General features: G+C 36.3%; 1 protein-coding gene across 6 annotated transcripts in view; it reads left to right on the top strand.

Moving 5' to 3' along the window:
* Window positions 1-23,151, top strand: part of PRIMPOL (primase and DNA directed polymerase) — a 67,379-nt gene that overhangs the window by 19,242 nt on the left and 24,986 nt on the right. For all 6 annotated transcript variants that reach the window (XM_071213862.1, XM_071213876.1, XM_058302268.1 and 3 more), the window contains 5 exons: window positions 7,453-7,685; window positions 9,294-9,391; window positions 12,251-12,380; window positions 16,010-16,157; window positions 21,306-21,590. In XM_071213862.1, coding sequence (XP_071069963.1) covers window positions 7,509-7,685; window positions 9,294-9,391; window positions 12,251-12,380; window positions 16,010-16,157; window positions 21,306-21,590 — 838 coding nt within the window. In that variant the 5' untranslated portion in view covers window positions 7,453-7,508. The remainder of the gene's footprint in view (window positions 1-7,452; window positions 7,686-9,293; window positions 9,392-12,250; window positions 12,381-16,009; window positions 16,158-21,305; window positions 21,591-23,151) is intronic.

Below are 23,151 nucleotides of genomic sequence, written 5' to 3'. Positions count from 1 at the left end.
AGCTTAAAGACTGGCCATGTGACCCTGCAATACCACTGCTGTGTATATACCCAGAAGAACTGAGAACAGTGACAAACGTTTGCACACCAATGTTCATAGTGGCATTATTCATGATTGCCAAAAGATGGAAATAATCCAGGTATCCATGAACAAATGAATGGGTAAACAAACTGTGCTGTATTCACATGTTGGAATATTATGCAGCTGTGAGAAGAAGTGAAGTCATAAAGCACACGACAACATGGATCAATTTGGAGAACATTATGTTGAACGAAGCAAGACAAACACAAAAGGACAAATACTGTGTGATTGTGTTACTATGAACCAAATATATTGTGTAACGTATTGTATGATTAAAAAATTCATATGTATCCAGTACTCTTAATTGAGAAATGTATATTTTTATTCAACTGTGTTTTGTTTTTCTTTTTTTTTTTAAAGATTTATTTATTTATTTAATTTCCCCCCCCTCCCCTGGTTGTCTGTTCTTGGTGTCTATTTGCTGCGTCTTGTTTCTTTGTCCGCTTCTGTTGTCGTCAGCAGCACGGGAAGTGTGGGCGGCGCCATTCCTGGGCAGGCTGCTCTTTCTTTTCACGCTGGGCGGCTTTTCCTCATGGGCGCACTCCTTGCGCGTGGGGCTCCCCCACGCGGGGGACACCCTTGCGTGGCACGGCACTCCTTGCACGCATCAGCACTGCACGTGGGCCAGCTCCACACGGGTCAAGGAGGCCCGGGGTTTGAACCACGGACCTCCCATATGGTAGACAGACGCCCTAACCACTGGGCCAAAGTCCGTTTCCCTTGTTTTTCTTATTAAATTATATTTTCAATTATTAAATGTACAAAATAAAGTTTAAAAAAAAGAAAACTGTTCAGAGCCAGCTTATCAAAAATCACTTGACTGTAGATGTGAGGGTGTATTTTCGGTATCATGCTGTTTTTACCACTGTAGCTACATAATATGCTTTAAAATCAAGGAGTTTTAAAGACTTTTTTGCTATTTGGGGTCCCTTACTTTTCCAAATAAATATGGTAATTGGCTTTTCCAGTTTTGCAAAAAGGCTTTTGGAATTTTTATTAGGATTACTTTGAATCTGTAAATCTGTTTGAGTCTGGATAGAATTGACATCTTAATGATATTTAGTTTTCCAGTCCCTGAACACAGAATGTCCTTGCATTTATGTATGTCTTCTTGATTTCTTTTAGCAATGTTTTGTAGTTTTCTGAGTATAGGTTTTTTTTGTTCTTGGTTACATTTATTCTTAAATAATTATTTCTTTGAGACACTATTACAAATAGAATTTTTTTTCTGACTTCCTCCTCAGGTTACTAATTAGTAGTATATAGAAATATTATTGATTTTTGTGTGTTTATCTTGTATCCTGCCACGTTTCTGAGCTTGTCTGTTGGTTTAGCAAATAACTGAGCTTTATTGTGGATTTTTCAGGATTTTCTAGGTATTCTATATTATCAGTGAATAGGGAAAGTTTACTTCGTCCATTCCTGTGGGATACCTTTTACTTTTTTGCTTGCCTAATTGCTCTAGCTAGAACCTCTAGCAAAATATTGAATAACAGTGTTGACATTGGGCTTCCTTGTCTTGTTCTTGATCTCAGAGGGAAGCTTTCAGTGTTTTATCATTGAATAAAAGGTTTGCTGTGGGCTTCTCATATATGTAGTTTAATATTGAGAAAGCCCTTCCAAAAAACTGAACAGGAAAGAATGCTACCAAACTCATTCTATGAAGTCAAAATCACCCTAACACCCAAATTAGATAAAGCTGGTATGAAAAAAGAAAATTACAGACCAATATCTGTAATGAATATAAATGCAAAAATCCCCAACAAAATACTTGCAAACCGAATCCAAAAGCATATTAAAAGAATTAAACACCATGATCAAGGGTCTTTTATCCCATGTATACAAGTTTTTCCAACACAAGAAAATCAATTAGTGTGATAAACCACATTAATTATTTTGAAGAAGAAAAATCAAATGTTCTCTTGATTGATGCAGAAAAGGTGTTTGACAAAATACAGCATACTTTCTTGATAAAAACCTTCAAAAGATAGAAATAGAAAGAAGCTTTGTCGATATGGTAAAGTGCATATATCAAACCCACAATTAACATTATATTAGTGGTCTCCTGCTGAGATCAGGAATAAGCCAAGGATACCTGTTGTCACCAGTGTCATTCAGTATTTTGCTAGAAGTTCTAGCTAGAGCAATTAGGCAAGATACAGAAATAAAAGGCACCCAAGTAGGAAAGGAAGTAAAACTTTATTTGCTGTTGATATGATCCTATATCTAGAAAGTCCTGAAAAATCCACAACAAAGATATTAAAACTAATAGATGAGTTCAGCAAAGTGGTTTTAACAAGATTAATACACAAAAATCAATACAGTTTCTGAGCACTATTGATGAGCAGTCTGAGGAGGAAATCAGAAAAAAAAATGGATATATTTTAGTGACTAAAAGAGTGAAATATTGGAACATAACCAAGAACATAAAAGACCTATATTCAGAAACCTAAAAAACATTGCTAAAAGTAACCGAAGAAGACTTAAATAAGTGGAAGGACATTCTGTGTTCAGGGATTTGAAGACTAAATATTGTTAAGGTGTCAATTCTACCCAGACTGATTTACAGATTCAATGCAATCCCAATAAATTTCCCAACAGCCTCTTTTGCAGAAATGGAAAAGCCAATTATCAAATTTATTTGGAGAGGAATGGGGCCCAAATAGCAAAAAATGACTTTTATTTTTATTTTTTTTAAAGATTTATTTTATTTATTTCTCTCCCCTTCCCCCCATTGTCTGCTCTCTGTGTCCATTCACTGTGTGTTCTTCTGCATCCACTTGCATTATCCGGCGGAACTGGGAAACTGCGTCTCTTTTTTGTTGCATCATCTTGCTGTGTCAGCTCTCCATGTGTGTGGCACCATTCCTGGGCGGGCTGCGCTTTTTTCACATGGGGCGGCTCTCCTTGTGGCACGGACTCCTTGCATGTGGGGTACCCCTACGTGGGGGCGCCCCTGCATGGCACAGCACTCCTTGCGTGTGGCAGCACTGCGTGTGGGCCAGCTCACCACATGGGTCAGGAGGCCCTGGACTCTCCATATGGTAGATGGATGCTCTATCAGTTGAGCCACGTCCGCTTCCCAAAAAATGACTGTAAAAAGTATGACCTTGGAGGGCTCTCACTCCCTGACTTTAAAGGATATTACTTAGCTACAATGGTAAAAATGGCATGGTACTGGCATAAAGATAGATAAATTGACCAATGAAACCGAACTGAGAACTCGGAAATAGACCCTCACATCTACAGTCAAGTGATATTTCAGAAGGCTGTTAATTAAGCCCACCCAGCTGCATTAAGAACAGTCTGCTCAATAAGTGGTCCTGCGAGAACCAGATAGCCTTATCCAAAGGAAAGAAAGAGTCCCCCTATCTCACACCTTATGCAAAAATCATATAAAATGGATCAACGCCTTGCAGTTCTCTTTTTAATTACGACTTTTTTTGTTTGTTTTCATTTTTGCGGCTATTCTAATAAGTGTGAAGTGGTATCTCATTGTAGTTTTGATTTGCATTTCCCTAGTCACTAGTGATATTGACTTGTACAAAATTGGTAAAAAGAATGTTTATTAATCTATGGAAATGAATAGAAAATGTGAAAGTCCAACATGATGTCTGTGACTAGCAATTCTATTATGTGGGCATGTGGGTTTAAAAGGAAAGACCAAGGTCATGTATATTACTAAAAGGAGAGAAAAAATATATAACATGGAACTGTATAGCATAGTAAAACCACATGTGAAATATGAATATGGGTAAAATTGCGTATATAAGACTGTTTTTCTTTGAAATTGAACAAATATATGTTAATACTACAAAATGTTAATATCAGAGGAAAAAGCCATTATGCTAAGTGAAAGAAACCAGATACAAAGTACTACAATTGTATGATTCCATTTATATGAAATGTAATTATAAATCAATTTATAAAGAAGTTAGATCAGTGGTTATGTAGTGCTGGGGAAGGACTGCTAAGGGATGTGGAGTTTTTCTTTTTGGAATAGTGAAATTATTCTAAAATTTTTTTGTAGGGATGAATACATAACCTTGTGATTATACTGAAAGGCATTGATTATACACTTTGGCTAGATCATATGGTATATGAATATATCTCAATAAAACTGCTTAATAAAAAATAAGTGATTGTGCAAAAATAGGCTAAAATAACCACTGTGTACAGCAGGGGAAGCATAGAGAGATTGAGGGGTGAAGAATTTTCTTGTTAGTTTTTTTATGTAGTTTTTAGAATTATTATTGAAATAATGAAAATGCTCTAATGATGATTGATGATGAATGCACAACTGGCTGATCATACCAAATACCATCTAATGTACACTTTGGCTCAATTGTGTGCTTTAGTAATATGTATCAATAAAATTGATTTATTAAAAAAAATGGGTGAAAGACCACAATAAAATATCTACAACCATAAAACTCCTAAAAGAAAATGTAGGAAAGAAAGAGAACCCCTATCTCACACCTTATAGAAAAATCAAATAAAAATGGATCAAGATGTAGGAAAACATTGTCAAGATCTTGTGGTATGCAGTAGTTTCTTAAACTTTACATCCAAAGCATGAACAACAAAAGAAAAAATAGGTAAATGGGACCTCCTCAAAATTAAACACTTGTTCTTCAAAAGACTTTGCCAAGAGTAAAAATGCAACCTACTCAATGGGAGAAAATATTTGGAAACCACATACCTGATAATGGTTTGATATCCGTGTTTATAAAGAGATCATAAAACTCAATGATTAAAAGAAGCAACCCAATTAAGAAATGGGCAAAGTACTTGAATAGGCATTTCACCAAAGAGGAAATACAAATGAATGATAAAAAAGCATATGAAAAAATGTTCAACATCACTAGCTGTTAGGAAAGTACAGATGAAAACTACAATGAGATACCATTTCACTCCTTATAGAATAGTCTTTATTTAAAAAAACAAAAACAGAAAACTACAAGTAGTGGAAAGGATGTGGAGAAACAGGAGCACTCCTTCACTGTTGATGGGAGTGTAGAATGGTGCACTTGGTGGAACACAGTTTGGCAGTACTTCAAGAAGCTGAATATAGAACTGCCATATGATCCAGCAATCCTGTTACTAGCAATATTCTAAGAAGTGAAAGCAAGGATGCAAGCAGACATTTGCACACCTATGTTCATAGCAGCATTATTCACAGTTGCTAAAAAATGGAAACAACCCAAGTATCAACTAATGAATAAACAAAATGTGGTATACACACTAGTGGGATACTTATTTAGCTGTAAGAAGAAATGAAATTGGGATGTATATGGCACCGTGGATAAATGTAGAGGATATTATGTTGGAATGAAGTAAGCCTGACGCAAAAGGACAAATGTTGTATGGTCTCACTAATATGAACTAAATATGAGTAAACTCATGAGGTAAACTCTGGAGTGTAGGTTACTGGGAAATAGAAGGTGGATTGAGAATGGGAGGAGATGCTTAATGTATGTAGCATTATTAAGAAGGTTAATTGTAAAAGTGTGAAGTGCTGGAGTTGGTGTATACCCAGGAGACCTGAATCTCTGGACTGTCCATGTAACAGCCAGGCCCTAAGACTTAGCAGACTTGTAACTCTTACCCTCTGGTTTATTGGACTTACCCAGCCAGGTAACAGGGAGGTGAAGAAGATCAACCACCACACCAAGGAGTCAAGAGTACCTACAACTGCAAGCAGGAGAATTGCTTCCATCATCCATGTGGAATCTAAGCCCCCTCTTGATATAGAGGTGGAGTGGACATCACCATCCCAGGGTCCACAGGATGGAGGAATAGAGTATGGATTAGAGTGGACTTACTGATATTCTATTCTGAAACTATTGTGATTAGTAATGGAAGAAATTGTAGTATTGATGTGGAGAATGTGACCACAATAGCTGCTGAGGTTAGGGAGAGGGAAGAAGAGATATGATGTGGGGGCATTTTCAGGACTTGGAGTTGTCCTGGGTGGTACTGCAGGGACAGACGCTGGACATTGTGTGTCCTGCCATGGCCAACTGGGTGGACTGGGGGAGAGTGTAAACTACAATGTAAACCACTATCCATGTGGTGCAGCAGTGTTCCAAAATGTATTCACCAAATGCAATGACTGTGCCATGATGATGAAAGAGGTTGTTGATGTAGGAGGGGTGGGGTGAGGGGAGTAGAGGGTATATGGGGATCTCTTATATTTTTTGAATATAACATTTTAAAAAAATAGAGAAGAAAATTGTGAAAGTGTAGAATGAATATAGAGTTGAGAGTAACACATTATAATGACTATAACGCTGCTAATTTATAGATGTGATTGTTGGTGAAAGGGGTAGTCTGTAGATATAAATGTTAATTGAAAGGAAACTAGAGAATAATCTAGGGTATGTATAAGAGTGATATCAGTGGTGCATGAAGATTGTGGTTAACAGTATAAATATGAGAATGTTCTTTTACAAAGTGCTAAGAATAAGGTGATACATGGGAAAATTACAACTGATGGTAACTTATGGATGACGGTTAACAGTAATGTAGTAGTCTGCAGCAATGGCAAGAAGATATTTTTTCAATACTAAGGGACAACAACGGTGGTTGTATAAGGGAGTATGAGATTTTTCCCATTGGAATAATAAAGACTTTGTAAAACCGACTGAGGTGATGACGGCACAACTCTGGATGAAAATGAAAGCCACTGAGTGTGCATTTTGAATATATTGTACAAAGTAGGGAACTTCTTAACATAGGAAAGCCAGTGGTGGATGGTGGACTGAAATTAACAGGATAAATATGAAAACGTTTTCTCCTGAATGATAGCAAATATGTAATACTAATCTAGGATGTTAATAATTGGGTGGGTTAGAGAAAAATACACCAAATGTAAGATATGGGCTATAGTAATATTTTCACAATGCTTTTTCATAGTTTGTAACAAATGTTTGACAACAGTTCAACTTGGTGGTAGGGAGATATATGGGCACCTTGTAAGATGATATGCATATTTGTTTTGTAAATGCACAAATTTTACTATACATTTATTGTTAATGTATGCTCATGTATGAACGATATACTTCAATAAAATTTTATTTAAAAAAGATAACTACATGGCCTATTTAAGATGATATTAAACTTCCATTTTGAGATTAATTAAACTGAGATTTAGGGAGCTTCATTAACCTCTCCAAGGTTATAGCACTGTTAGATGAATATGTCAGAGTCTAAGAATTTCTAATAACCAGCCCTGCTCTCTTTCTACAGTACAGCTTTGTGAAGGAATAAAAAAAAAGCAAACAATAAAATAAGCTTTGAATTTTGAAATTTTGTTAAAATATATTCTAAACATGAAATTGATGTCATATTTGTTTTTTTTATTTGTAGTATTTGATAGAAATCTTGCATGGAATAGGATTTGTTCTTCCCATACTTCTGAGCCAATGGAAAAATGGAAAGCAAAACTAAAGCAAGTTGAAGAACGAGCATCCCATTATGAGAGGACACCTTTGTCCTCTGTGTATAGACCAAGGTTGTCTAAGCCTGAAGAACCACCCTCCATCTGGAAATTATTTTATCGACAAACTCAAGCTTTTAATTTTGTTAAAAGCTGTAAGGAGGTAATTGTCTTATCCCTATCCTTTTTTTTTTAAAGTTACTATAATTTAAAAACTCTTAAAGATCTATTATATGTCTTTACTTTCATACCATGTACAGGAGAATTTCATTGCAGTCTTAATATCACATGAATTAGGAAAAAAAATCCCTATAAATCATTAACCATTTAATTTATATTAATCATGAAGAAGAATGACATATCTAGTGCCAATTATTTTTAAAAATTTATAATGCTGTTGAAGTGAAGCTGTGCTTAAAGAAAGTGACCATATTTATGGAATGAAAAATAATAGAATGACTAAGTGAAAGAGTAAAACTAAAATAATAACCACAGAAATATGAGGAAATGAGTGAGTACAGTATGAGGTTTTTAGGAAGTAATTAGGGAAAACAGAATTGAATTTAAGAGGTAGGAAAAGAAAATGCCTCAATATTAATAGCTTAGAAGTACCCTAGAACCTAAATCATAGTGCCAAAACAGACTTGTTTTTCTTTCTACTGTTTCCTTTGTGTTTTATAGTAGTAAGTGGATTTATCATCATAATTGCCAACACATTAGGCAAGTGGGAGAAAGAAGTGCTTGCTATCTGCCAGCATAACACAGGTCATTGTGCTAAATAATAAATTAAAAGATATGTATGGTACATCATTTTTTGGTCGCTATGAAGAACATAAAGAAGTATAATGAAAAGATGCATATATGAAATCTAATATAAATGTATTATGATTCTGTTCATTGATGCTATATAAAAGCTATAGTGCTCTTTCCCTAATAAAGAGTTGTTCACTCAAATCTCATCAAAATAGTTTGGAAAATATAAGAAAATCTTTTCTTACTCATTTTGTGTAAATCTATTTCAGGCATCAGAAATTAAAATATTGACAGAAATCTGATTCATTTTAAACTGAATTTTAAAAAAGACTCAAGAGTGTGATTGTTGGACTTGCCGAATATTAATCTATAATGGTTTTTTTTTTAATAAGACCAGGCAACTGAGTCCTCCTACGGTTTTTCATATGGAAAGGGGAGTTTAGTTCCTTCGTATGCTCAATAGCTACCTTTAAGTGGAAACAAAAAGAATTTGTGTTTGTATTCCTTTATTAGAAGAAACGTTTCACAGGAGACACCAATAATTATATTTAATCAAGTATTGTAGTAATTAACCTTTAAAAAATTGGTTCCCACATGTATTTTCATATGTACTAGAGAATTTCTTTAATTAATCTTAGCCCAAACAATTTATAATAATGCTTAGGTTTTTTGAAAAATAAGTTTAATGCCATAAAAACTAGCAAGTAAAACTATAACTATAAAAAAAAAGTCAAATGAGTAAATGAATTACAAGTGGTTATCTTTTTTTAACCTCTTTTTAAAATCTGCATATTCTGATTTCTTCTTCCTTGAACATGTATTACTTGAGTGATTAAAAATAAATACATTTAAATAATTAGGTTTTTATTTTCATAGTGATTATTCTAGTGATTATTTTCTTGGTACCAGTGGTCAGATTTCTAGAATTTGGTAAAATTCTTTGTGAACATTGAATAGCAGCAGTTGAATTTTGTTTTGCATTTTCTTAATTTTAAAATATATTTTTGATTTTATAAAGGAAGTTCATGTATTTGCTTTGGAATGCAAAGTGGGAGATGGACAACGTATTTACCTCGTAACAACCTATGCTCAACTTTGGTTTTACTATAAATCCCGGTGGGTATTTTGTTATGGAAGAACTACACATCAAGCTAAAGTTACATTTCCTCTGTCTAGTAATTTTTGTGAAATTTATACTGACTGAATTGATTTTCACATTTCTTGACCACAAAATTAATTAATTCTTTGCAATTAGAATTCCCTTGTTATAGCAACTTTGAATTATCTCACCTGATGTTAGAAGAAAACCATATATAGTCAATTATACTTACGTGGTAATTATGTTCTAATTTAGAATACTGAACCATTGTCCCTAGGGGAAAAACAGGGTTAGATTTCTCAGAGACCCAGGCCACATTTCCTCAACTGATCAATACATAATCTTGTTTAGGTGTGTTTTTGTTTTAAGACACCTTATATATTTTTTGCTTCTTTTTTAAATTTGCACACAATTACTTCAGAAATTTTGTTCCACCAGCCTTTTAGAGACTGCTCCCATTTAATTCTATCTGAAAACAGTTATCATTGCACTCAGAAGATTTAGAGCAACATTTAAATAAAGGTGAACATAAATTTAAGCAAGTTTAGTCATAAATTGTATTGGGGCACAGGGAATTGGGACTCATTAAATAAGATGTTAATTTTTGCACATCGAACTCAGCCGGAGCAAAGCTTATCTATCATACCTATTTTCTCTGGACGGCGTATCATAGCTACTTATCCTTAGGAACAATGGGCCATTTAAAGCAGTGAAATTACCATCAGAAAGCATGAAAATGTGAAAAACCTGGTTACAAAATATACCATGAAAAGGACACTTGGTTATAGTATGAGAGTTGAAGCAAGAAGGCAGAACATTACTTGCCTTGTTTGATTTCAAATGGAAAAGTGCATTTTGGGCAACTGAAATTTTTGCTGCTCTGTGCATGTCTGTGAATCACTATGAAAGCACCACAAGAATTGAGTTTGAAGTTATGAATTAATTTTAGTGAGCAGGTGAATTCACAAATATAGAATCTGCAACTGAGTAAATGTATATATTTATTTATCCCCCCATTACCCAAAGAGAAGTCTAAAGATTGTCTAAAAAGACAATCTAAAGAGAAGTCTAAAGAGAAGTCTTTTGTAAAAAAATATTGAATTATACTATTAATCACAAGTGAATACTTACATTGTTAATTCTCCAATAATAAAAAAAGGTGCTTAATCTTATCCAGTCAAGTAATTCTCAGATTTGTGTAATAGGTGATAAAAGGTAAGAAATTAATATGGATGTCATGTATTGACTTAAAATATTGTTATTATAATGTTGCCTAAGTAGCTTCAAATATAAAACTAGGCTTGCTTACATTTATTTACGTGCAGTGCCATTTAGAGTTGAATTAAAATCATTAAAAATGTGACAGATGATGTTTTGCTGAAACTAATTCTTACATTGCTATATAAATATGGGACTTGGGAAGCAACTGTGGCCCAAGCACTTGAGCTCCCGTTTACCATATGGAGGACCTGGGTTCAATCCCTGGGACCTCCTGGTAAAAAGAGAAAAAAGGCATCCCAGACCTGCATGGAGAAGTGTAGGCCTCCACATGGCGAGCAATGCACAAAGAAAAGGGTAACTAAACCTCATAGGAAAAAAAAATGGGATAGACTGCTGCAGGGCATGCGTGCATAAGTGTGTGTGTGTGTGCATGTGTGTTTTGTTTTCTTGCACTAACTGTACCAGATGTTGATGCAGTTCCCCCACCACTTTTCCTTGTTGAAATTACTACAAACCCTTTATTTGTATAGAATGCCATTGTCATTTGTATATTAAGTCAGCATGGGTTTTTTCCAAGTTTTTTAACAAATCAATTGTATTGATACATATTAATAAAGCATAAATCCATTCAAAGTGTACAAATCAGTGGTGTTCAGTCTAATCACATAGTTGTGCATTCATCATTTCATTTTTAGAGCATTTTCATTATTCCAGTAATGAAACCTATATTAACCTATATCAAAGGCATACCTCTTGAACAAGGTTGTAACTGCCAACATGAGCAGTAAAAGCTCATGGAAGTCAGGTGATTCAGATTATTTTTTTACCCATTAGAAAAATATCTTTCCAATGAAAACACATTTTAAAATTCTCAAAGAAAATTCATGTAACCTCAGGAATATGTGATCCTAAAATGACAATTTGAGAAAGACATTTCTTTTCTCAAACAAAATTTGTTTCATGGTAACAACAAAAATAAATATAGAGCTGTTAACATGCAATCACAGTCATCTGTGTTTTTCATGTTACCATGTTTTTCAGTTAAATAATGCTAAGAGAATATGACTATTATGTTTTGTTTGAGTAAAACCCTTACTACTTTGAACCAAAAGCCTTTGGTGAATGGTTGTTCTTTTTCATGTCTTTTTTTTAAAAATTTATTTCTCTCCCCGTTCCCGCTCCCCAGTTGTCTGCTCTCTGTGCCCATTTGCTTTGTGTTCTTCTGTGTCCACTTGTATTCTTGCAAGTGGCACCGGGAATCTGTGTCTCTTTTTGTTGAGTCATCTTGCTGCTTCAGCTCTCCACGTGTGCGGTGCCACCCTGGGCAGATTTCACTTTTTTTTCTCTCCTTACAGGGTGCACTCCTTGTGCTTAGGGCTCCCATATTGCAGGGGACACCCCTGCGTGAAACAGCACTCCTTGCACACATCAGCACTGCGCTGGGCCAGCTCATCATATGGGTCAGGAGGCCCTGGGTTTGAACCCTGGAACTCCCATGTGGTAGGCGGATGTGCTATCTGTTGATCCAAACCCGCTTCCCAATCATGTCTTTGTTAAGGCATAATTAACACAGTATCTCTTGAGATATAAGATCAACTTGTATGATTTAAAATATAGAAGGTACACATCTAACAATCTTGAATTATTTAATTTAGCAAAACTCTCTTGCACTGCTATGAAGTTATTCCTGAAAATGCTGTATGCAAGCTTTATTTTGATTTGGAATTTAACAAACTTGCCAATCCAGTAGCTGATGGGCAACAGATGGTTGCATTACTCATTGAGGTAAGTTACAGACTCAAGTTTTTCACCTTATTTCTATCTATATATCTTTTCAGTCACTCTTTCATTAAGTGAATCCAACCTATGTAGATATGGCACTGTATTTCTCCTCCTTTTTCTTGCTACTCCTTCTTTTGCCTTTTTTCCCTTAATATCACTTCTATGAATAAACTGTTTAAACTGTGAAAAGGAGGGAAGGTTCACTTTATGTCCACATATTTTGTAATATTGCCACATCTGCTAGAAAGCTTTGGGAAAGATATCAATTTGGCAATTTTCTGTTTTTTTAAAATTATGTATTAATTATTTGACCTCCATTACAAATAGTTAGCTCTGGTAAAGGGTGGTAAGCTAGTTTTCCTGTAAAAATTGGGTACTGAAATGAACCTTAAGAAAACTTTTTTTTTTTAGATTTATTTTGTTTATTTCTCCCTGCCCCCTTATTGTTTGCATTTGCTATGTCTGTTTTTTTGTTGTTGTTGTGTGCTGGTCTTTTTTTTTTAGGAGGCACTGGGAACCACACCTAGGGCCCCCAACATGGGAGGGAGGTGCCTAATCGCTTGGGCCACCTCCACTCCCTGCTTTAGTTGTGTCTCTCACTATGTTTTCCTCCATGTGTCTCTTGTTGCATCATCTTGCCACACCAGCCTGTCGCGTCAGCTTGCTGTCTTGCTTGTCTTGTTTAGGAGGCACTGGGAACTGAACCCGGACCTCCCATGTGGCAGGCGGGAGCTCAGTCACTTGAGCCACATCTGCTTCCCTCAAGAAAACTTTTGATGACAATAGTATTGAAATTTTTGAGTTGGCAAGAATTTTGGAAATTATTTTATCTCACACCTTCATAAATGAAGAAACTAAGGCCTGAAGACAGTAATTCCTACCCTAGTCCTATAGCTAATTATTGGCAAAACCTGGTCTAGAAATAGAATTATGACTGTTTTCAATGAAGAGAAAAGTAGTATAGTTCTCATATATATTTTTTATTTGACAGTGCCAACTAGGAAGCTACTTCACAAAAGGAATGATGTGGGCTTGTACAATTCAAGGTCTACATAGAGTTTTCGCTATCAACATTTTGCATTAGAGTGGGTACCTTTGTTAAAATTGATGAAGCAATATTATTATAATTATACTATTAACTATATTCTGTAGTTTACATTAGGGTTTACTCTTTGTGTTGTAATTTCCATGTTGGGCTTATTTTTATTTTTTACTTGTATTCTGGTAACATATAACCCAAAATTTCCCATTTTAACTACTTTCAAATATACAATTCAGTGGTGTTAATTCCATTAAAATGTGGTGCTACCAACACCATCATCCATTACCAAAACTTTCCCTTCATCCCAAACATAAACTCTGTACCCAATAAGCATTAACTCATCATTCCCCATCCCCACTCCAACCCCTGGTAACCCTGTATTGTAATTTCTGACTATCAGTTTGCATACTCTCATTTCATATAATGATGTCATAAAATATTTGTCCTTAAACAGTCATTTATTTTTAACTTCTGGATTTTATAACTTTATTTAAATACCTTAAATTTTCATTTAAAGTTTAACTTCATAAAGAGTACTTAGATGAGTGTGTTAATCTTATATAAAGTCATTAAATTTATTCTCTGTAGCTCCAGAGTACAGAACTAGACTTTATTCATTTTTTCAAACATCTACTAAGTGCCAGTGCTAGGAATACAATGATGAGCCCCAAGAGACATGGTTTTTGCTCCATAGAATTTAATTTATAATTTAATGGAGAATAGAAATTAGGATAGATTCAGCTGCCATAATAAAAACCCCAAATTAAAGTGGCTTAAACCAGATGGAAACTTGTTTCTCTCTCATATGATATCCAAATGTTGCTGCATTGTATTATAGAGTAGGCTCCTTTTCTCTTGTTGTTTTGCTGTCTCTAATACATCGCCTTATTTACATTGTCAGAGATGTTTTACCACCACTATGCATTCTGATCAGTGGAAATTGGAGACAGAGAGGGTATGTTCCTTGCCATTAGAGTATAAAAGTGGGAAGTGGATGTGGCTCAAGCGATTGGGTGCCTGTCTACCGTATGGAGGGTCCTGGTTCGATTCCCAGGCCTCCTGGTGAAAAGCAAGCAGGCCTGTGCGGAGAGCTGGTGCAACAAGATGACACGACAAAAAGACGTGGAGGAGAGACAGAGAGAGACACAACAAACCCGGGATCTGAGGTGGCTTGGGCGATTGAGTGCCTCTTTCCCACTTTGGAAGGTCCTGGATCAGTTTCCAGTGCCTCCTAAAGAGAAGACAGGCAGACACAGAAGAATGCGTAGCAAATGGACACAGAGCAGACAGCGAGCACAAGCGGCAGGGGTGGGGCATGGGATAAATAAATTTTAAAGGAAGAATAATACTTGGAAATGACATACTTTCCTTTTGGTCATATCTCATTGGCCAGAACTTAGTCACATGACCACACCTAGCTTCAAAGGGGTCTGGGAATATAATCTTTTTTCTGAATGGCCATGAATCTAGCTAAAATTCATGGTTCTGTTTATGCACTAGAAGGAGAGAACAGTATACTTGGGAATAACCTCTGTAATACAGAGGAAGCATGGCAAAATAATCACAAAAATTAATGTAAAATTGCAGATATTTAAGTACTGCAAAAGGAGAGAGTATATGGGGTAAATTTAATGTAGATAAAGAAGTTGAGAAAGCATTCTTTGAGAAAGAGAATTTACTGAAGAAGAGTAGGATTGGAGAGCTTAAGAGGAGTATGGTGCCATAATTATGCCAACAATTATGTTAATAATAAATAAAATTTATTGCATAACTGTGGTTACGTAAGTGCTTGGCAATTTACAAACATTTTTGCTGATCTCGAGATAACCCTGAATGATAGTTCTTTGTAGCCTGAGGGTTAAGGAGAGATGACTTGTCTTAAGGCTTCATAGCTAATATTTTAAAGCAGTTACATGTGCCAGGTACTGTGCTAACTCTTTAATTTCATTTTCTCATTTACTACTTACAACAACCCCAAGAGGTTAGGTTCTGTTATTGTTTCCTCATTTTTCAGTTGAGGAAAATAAGGCTTAGATTTGACCAAAGTTACAGAACTGGTAGGTTGCAAAACCAGGACTCAAACGTGGGTCTGTCCCCAGACCTCGTGCTCCTAACCATTGTGCTTCCTTCCTTGCTCTGTGCACGGCTGCCTTCAGTGTGAGTGTCATCTAGCCACAGAGGCCATATTCTTGGAGCTATGTTTTTGGATTAATATAAATGAGGAATTTTCTGATAATTAGAACTATTCGAAAGTAGAATTAGTGATTTTTTCAATTCATGGATAAAAGGTGCTTAAAAAATATTTTTATTTGAATGTAGAAGATATTAATATATGAGGTAAATTGATGTCTAAGGTGAATTTAATTTTAAAAACCTATGAACTTTTGAACATACACGTGTAATAAATGATATTTCAATTCATAAGTACTTTGGTAAAATACGTTGTAAATATTCTAAGAGTTAACCCAAAATTTAAAAAAGCATTCATTGGACTTACTTGTATTAAGATATCTGAATACACTTTGTTCATGGGAAAATTTTTAAGTAAATTTTAAAATATAAGTTATTTGCATTTTACTTGTGTTTTTAGTATGTTTGTAAAGCACTTCAAGAATTTTACAATGTTAATTGTTCAGCTGAAGATGTTTTCAACTTGGATTCTAGCACTGATGAAAAATTTAGCCGCCATTTAATATTTCAGCTCCATGATGTGGCATTTAAAGATAACATCCATGTTGGTAAGTACCCAGTTTTTAGAAAACACAAACAAAACAAAACATGAAATTATATTAAAAACTCATTTTCCTTTTTCTCTTGAAATTTTGTAAATACTTTGTAAATAGTTGGTTTTTCATGTCTTCAGAGTTTGCCCTTAGCTCTGGACCTACCTTCCTATTCTAGACACAGTTAACCTGTTCAGGATATCCTTGGCATGATCACCTCTCACCATAGATACTATGATGGCCATTGATGCTCTGCTACTGGTTTCTCTTCCAGTTGAGTCGTTCCAGAAATTTTCTGGATAATATGTGAGAGGCCTCTCCCTTTCATGTCTTATCTTTGGTACTTCATATCTGAATTCTGACCTTTCTTTCAGCCTTGCCTTATCTTTTAGTACATAAGGACTGGAACTTGGGTCCATGCCATATCAAGGAAGGCTTGTTTATTGTGTCAGGTAGAACTTCAGGGGTGGGAAGAAGTCTAGATGTGTAAACCTGAAAATGTTACCAGAGTCTTGGTCCAGGATGGGGCATTTAGAGATAGAGGCCCAGGTATAAAACTGAAAAGTCAGTCCAAGGAGAAAACAAATAGGCAGAATGAAAATACTAAAAAATTGGTCTAAATAGAATCCAATCCAGAGTGTTTATCAAAGTAGGTTAGGGCAAATATTCCGTGTAAGTACAAATAGCAGGTGCCTGACTGAAGTTCAGGAAGTAGGTTATCAGTGTCAGAGCTGCAAGTGTTCTGCAGTTTCCAGGGCACTATGAGTGAGAGGCTTGAACGTGGTCACTGAAGGACTGGCATGAAAGGTAATTGCTGAATGAGGGTGTAACACTGAGACACAGAAGGCACGATTCCTTATTATCTCCCTGTTTTCTTTTTAACTGACCATTCCTTCTCTGTCTTTTTCCATCATTCCATAGACATTACTAATCCTAGACCCATCCTTGACCTTCTTCTCACTCTGTCCTTACCCTCGGTGATCATTCCTGTGCTTCGGTCATAAGCTACCTGTTACTGACCCTCAAACCTTTATCTACAGCCCAGATTATTCTCTGAGATTCAGATCCATAGAGCCAACTACCTACTCAACATCCCAAGCAGGTACTTTAGACTCAGCATGACTTAGATCAAGCTCCTCATCCTATACTCAAAACTTGTTCTTCCTTCTGTGATGTCAGTATCAGTGGTGGTCTCACTCTCCATTCAGTTATCCAGGTAGAAATGTTGATGTGTTGTCTTTGTCTCTATATCTCTCTCAACTTATTAATTTAGTCAGCTAGCGAGGGTGAGTGTACCACTTGTGTACCTCCAACCTTTAGTGATTATTCATACCTGCAGGAAAAAGCCCAGATGTCATAGCATACTAAATGAGGCCTGATTTCTTAGCATTCTGCCTTTCTTTCTCAATCTTTTAGTTAGTTCCCTCTGTAGGCATTTTCTTATGATGCTGCTGTCTGAATAGACATTCTTTCACTTCATCTGGAAAGGCCTTGCTGATCTAAGACTCAGTGGAGATGTCAAGTCATCTGAGAAGGCTCTTCTGTCACATCCCAAACTCTAAGACATTAGGTCATTTCCTCTGGGTTGCAGATAGCACCCAGTGCTTATTGTGTCAGTGCACTTAACCACTTCCTAAGATAAGTTCCTGTTGTTTTTTTCCTTCTTCTTCTTCTCTCTTCTACTTAATGTTTCTTTACAGAAAGGACTGTTTATCATTCACCATTGTAGTTCCAGAATTTAGTACCTAATATTTCCAGTAATGATATTCTCAATATAGCAGCAATAAGTAAAGTAGACATTTAATAAATATTTGCTGAATGAATGACTGAATGTAAAGTAGGTTCCACTAGTCAGGCTGTAGAAGCAGATTTCCAAGCAAGACTTTTGATTCCTAATTAATGTTTTTGTTTGTTCTATGACTCAGCCACACAGCTAAAAATTAGGAATCTGTTGCTAGGGAAAGAAGAGAGAATAGAAAATTGGTGGGTAACTAGCAGTCTGCTGCAGATATTTTCCGAAAACAGATAATATTTGAACTGGGCTTTGAAGAAAACCGTGTAGACAAAGGTAAAGTCTTGACCGTTAGAGGGAAAAGCATGAGCAGAAGTATAGAAATAGGAGTTTGAGGTTAATTTGGGGAGCAGTACATAGTCTAGTATGTCTAGAGGGAAAGTTATAATCAGACCTGAGAAGCGGAATATCTTTCCTCTAAAGTTATAACCAGAACCAGAGATGCAGAGACCATGTAGTGGTCCACATTTCCCCTCACTCCCCTCCTCCAAACCCCTTGACTGCATTTCTAGATCCTGTTGTCAGCCTTTCAGAAAGGAATCAGGGTAAGCGTGCAAGAGCACAGAATGGCAGCAAAATGTACACATTTGTTTTGCCTTAAAATACTCTTCTGCCAGCCTACTATATATAGTACCTGAAATTTCTATGATTGTCCCATTGATTATTCCTAGCCCAAGAAGACAGTCCGGTATTAATGACTAATGACGGAGGTGGTGGTGATAAGATTGGGGAAGGGAAAGAGAAAACAGTAGTTTCGCTGGGGGCCAGTGTGTATTACACAGCTTGACTATCATATCCTGTACCCACTAGCTCCCTTTTTGTTTGCCCTGTGAGAGCTTTCCCTGCCTCCTCAGCGCTGCCATTAAAACTGGCAAACATACTCTCACTTCTCTTGCTGGCTACTGTCAAGGAAATGCAATTTTAAGTTTCCTGGAAAATTAACTGTATCAGGTTATGTTTGTATTGCTTTGCCATGATTTCTTTTCAGTCATTATTTACCTTATCCCCTACTTCCAAAGATAATCATCTCTATATAACATAGCAAATCAAATGCTTTTGCTTCATTTTGATATTTATTGTTTTATAAGAAATTGGATTTGTTTCTTTGAGTAGGCAAGCAACTAAGTCTAAGTTGAAGAAAGAGAATTTTGAATTTAGATCATGGTATCTTATGATTTAAGGGTTCAAGCCTGTCCAATAGATAAAGTTACTAATAAACCCAGACTATAGATTCTAGAGATTAAAATTAAGTTTTCCTTATATTATTGCATTTCTCCAGTATCATTTTATATGAAGCAACTTAATAACTAAATTATTACTTGAGTTTATGATATAAATAATGTGAGTTTAAAGAACTTGCAGATTGTCTTACCAACTTTTCAGTGTAAAGCAAGGACCACCAATATTTGGAGCTCTTAGGATAAACATTTGAAATACAATAAACAAATGTATTGAATCTCTTTTAAATAATCATTAAAAGCCAATTTTTTTTTAACAGAAAAGATGACAGTAACCTATTGAAATATAAATTTATAATAATAGTAGTACTTATTGGGTCTGTGCTGAGTGCTTCACCTACATTATCTTTAATCCTTACAACTACCCTACACAGTTACTGTCTAATGTTGCACATAAGGAAACTGAGGCTCAGACACATTAAGTAATTTGTCCAGGTTTACACAACTGGTTAGTGGTAAAAGAGGAAATTGAATTCAAAGACCTTACTCTTTTTATTACACTGCATCGTAATTATTATTAAATATATTTTGCAAAAGGTACACTGTAGGATACTTGTACTAGTCAGATTTTCTTCTCCTCTTTCATTGTTAGCACCGATTTATCTTCTCCAAACTATCTTCAACCTCCCTTAGCTGGTAACCCTCTCACCCAATTTCTTCCACTCCAACTGTCCTTCCTGACAACTGTACCTTCCCAATCTGACTGTTAGTGACTTGAGTGTTAAGAAACCCAATGCTTAGTGCTGTGCTTCCTTGACGCTGGAAGAGGCTGAATGGAACAGAAGGTGGGCCTCAGTTACAGGCCTTGACCCACCTGGGCCCACCAGCCAGAGGGAGAGTCAGGAGTAGCAGCAGCCTTGGAGCGGATGGCGAATGCCAGCCAGGGCTGTTAAGGCACCTGGCAGACCCCGGGAGGGAGCAGGCTTCTGAGAAATGCTGATGCTTGACCCGAGGAGGGTGTGGCAGAGGCTGTCTGTATCTGTGCATCATGATGGCAGCAGACTGTTTACTCATATAAATCCTACATTCTTTAATCAGGGACTGTGGAAGATAATTCTACTCAATTCCCATTTGTAAAAATAGTGTTTTTTTTTTCCTTTCCCTTTTTGCTTTTGGTGATAGTACCCTGGGCTCAGGTCTAAACTAGTAACATTGACACCTCTTAAATTAGTATTCCTATCTAAAATGATTTGTTTACAAGTGACATCAAGTTCTCTTGTCAGTTGGAGTTGAAAAAGTTAAAGATTGCACAAGAGGAAGGAAGTAATAGGAGAAGCATGTTACAGTTTATCTAGATCTGTAGAATAACGACTTAATTTTTTTAACTATAAAGAAGTTTTAGATTCAGAAAAGTTACATAAAAAATATAGGGGATTTCCCTATATACTGCCCCCACCCCTCTCACATTTTCCCCTATTAATAACATATTACATTACTGTGGTACTTTTGTTACAACTGATGAACAAAGATTGAGGCATTGCTACTAACCATGGCCTATAGTTTACATTATGGTTTACACTTTGCATCGTATAGTATTACAGGTTTTGACAAAATGAATAATGGCCTGTATCTATCATTGTAATATTATACAGAATAATTCCAGTGCCGTTTGTTTCTACTATTCTTCCCTCTCCCACCCCTTAGAACCTCTGGTAACCATTATCTTTATATCAATGTTACAAGTTCTTCCACCACTACAATAATAATTGTCTACTTTGGTCCGTGGTTACATTCCTTCCGTATGTTTGTTCATTTCTCAATCTTGAGGATTTTGTGTGGCGATGCCCACTCTGCTTCAGATACAACTCAATTTTAAGACCAAAAAAATCAAGAAAGAAACCTTACTGTGTAAAGTCATTGTGTGTAGATTTATGTATGGACCTGGGCCCTTGTATGTGGGAAACTGACTCAACCACTGAGCCACTTCGGCTTCCCTGAGTTGGCTTTTTCATTTGTTTTGCTTCTTGTTTGTTTTTTGTTTTTTCAGGGAGCACTGGGAACTGAATCTGGGATCTCCAAAGTGCAGGCAGGAGCTCAACCACTCAAGCCACATCCAGTACCCCTGAGCCTAGATCTTAGTTATAGTTTACATAAAAGAAGAATTAAATTAATTCTAATGCCTTTTTCCCTTAGGTAATTTTGTGAGAAAAATTTTGCAACCTGCTCTTACATTAATTGATCATGAAGATGATTTGATTCCAGAGACAAGAAGCAATGGAATTTCCCATTTTTCTGAAGCAGCAATAAAACAAGCAATTTCCTTTAATAAAATGTCCACAGATAAGAATATAGGACAGAGCTCAACATTGGATTCAAAGAAACTGGAGAGGTTGGAATCAGCTAAGCAAAGCAGTTCTGATCTTTCATTTTTAGTTGTGAAGAATAGCATAGGAAAAAAGCATCTTTTTGTAGATCTAGGTAAGTAAAATTGAAAGCTCTATTAGACTGTTCCTATGTACTTTTGTAAGAGACCAGGCGGTGCCCACTTGGTCGCTGTGCTCAAGGTTCTTGCTGCCACCACTGCTCTACAGTGACAGTGGAAGTCACTTGCAGGATATGATTAATGCGCTCAGGTCTAGGAATCTACTTCAGAGTGTTTAGAGTGGTTCCCGTGACATGTAAAACCAGGCTGGCCTGAGTGCCAAAAGAGAATAGTGTATCTAGCTTCTGCACTGAAATACCCGAAGGATTCATGAGAGGGGACCATTGGGCCATCATTCTACAAAACTGCTAACAGGTTAGATTAGATTTACTAAATTTAATAGAATGACACAATATACAAACAGCCCTCTTCAGTGGCAGAGCATGGCTGGGTCTTTTCTTCACTGCAAGCTGTGTGGTCGTGGCAGGCTTGTGTGGCAGGGCCGTTTCATCAGTTTCTCTGATGCGATCCAGTCGGTGACTTCTACTGTACTCCTTTCTCTTCTGGTTTGTTCTGCTTTTTGAGCCTGAGGATAGGAAGCACGGGGCTGTCAAGCCTGCAGCCTTTGTTAGTTAACACACAGGCCAGTCAGGACCCCTAGTCCAACAGCTGCAGTGTGGTGAACTAAACCGCATTTTTATGCTCATGTGCTAGCTTGCGATTTGAAGTGTCATAAGAGCAGCGCTTTGATTGGCTCCTTAAGCACCTCATCGAGCTTCAGTGTCTAAAGGTGAAGGAAAGTCATTTTAAACTACAGACAAGATAGCTAGGCCTGCAGTGGTACCAAGAGTAGGCAAGCATTGTATGTCTTTCTAGCACTCCTGACAACCAAGTGCCAGAATTTGGAAATATATTCAGTAAGTACAGTGTACTAGTGTGGGTAAGCAGTCCTATGAGTTATGAGTAGAAGATCATTCTTATAAATGACAAATTTTGTTTTATTAGTAGAACATCCTCTCCAGGTAGAACTGTCCTGCAATGAACTAGTAAAATTGTGTAATAGGAGGTTATAAGGGAGAGTAGTAGTAGCCAATGACTATGCTCTACCTGTATGCAAGTAGAGAAATGGAATACCCCAATTCCTGCCAGTTAGCCTTGAAAGTTAGGTTACTGGAGAAACAAGAAAATACCCCTGATTTTCTTGAAAGAAATACTTAAATAGAATGTTCAGATTTATTTATGTACCGAAAGAGGGTGGAGAGAAGAAGCTGATCCTTGAATTCAAATAGAATTACAAGAGGCCCTGAATAGCTAAAACAATTTTGAAAAAGAAAACTAAAGTTGGAGGGCCCAACAGTTCCCTATTTCAAAACTCACTATAAAGCTACAGTAATCAAAACAGTGTGATATACTAGCTTAAAGATAGGTAGACCAGTGAAATAGAATTAAAGTCCAGAAACAGATTCTTACATCTGTGGCCCATTGATTTTTGACAAGGGTGCCAAATCCTTTCAATTGGGAAAGAACAGTCTCTTCAACAAAAGGTGCTGGGACGATTGGAAAATGATATACAAATGAGTGAGCTTGGACTCCTTCCTAATAACACATATAAAATTA

Source organism: Dasypus novemcinctus, chromosome 1 (genome assembly GCF_030445035.2).
Source record: "Dasypus novemcinctus isolate mDasNov1 chromosome 1, mDasNov1.1.hap2, whole genome shotgun sequence".
Taxonomy (NCBI): domain Eukaryota; kingdom Metazoa; phylum Chordata; class Mammalia; order Cingulata; family Dasypodidae; genus Dasypus; species Dasypus novemcinctus.
The sequence above is the reverse complement of the archived record's forward strand: the minus strand, read 5'-3'. Positions and strand labels throughout refer to the sequence as shown.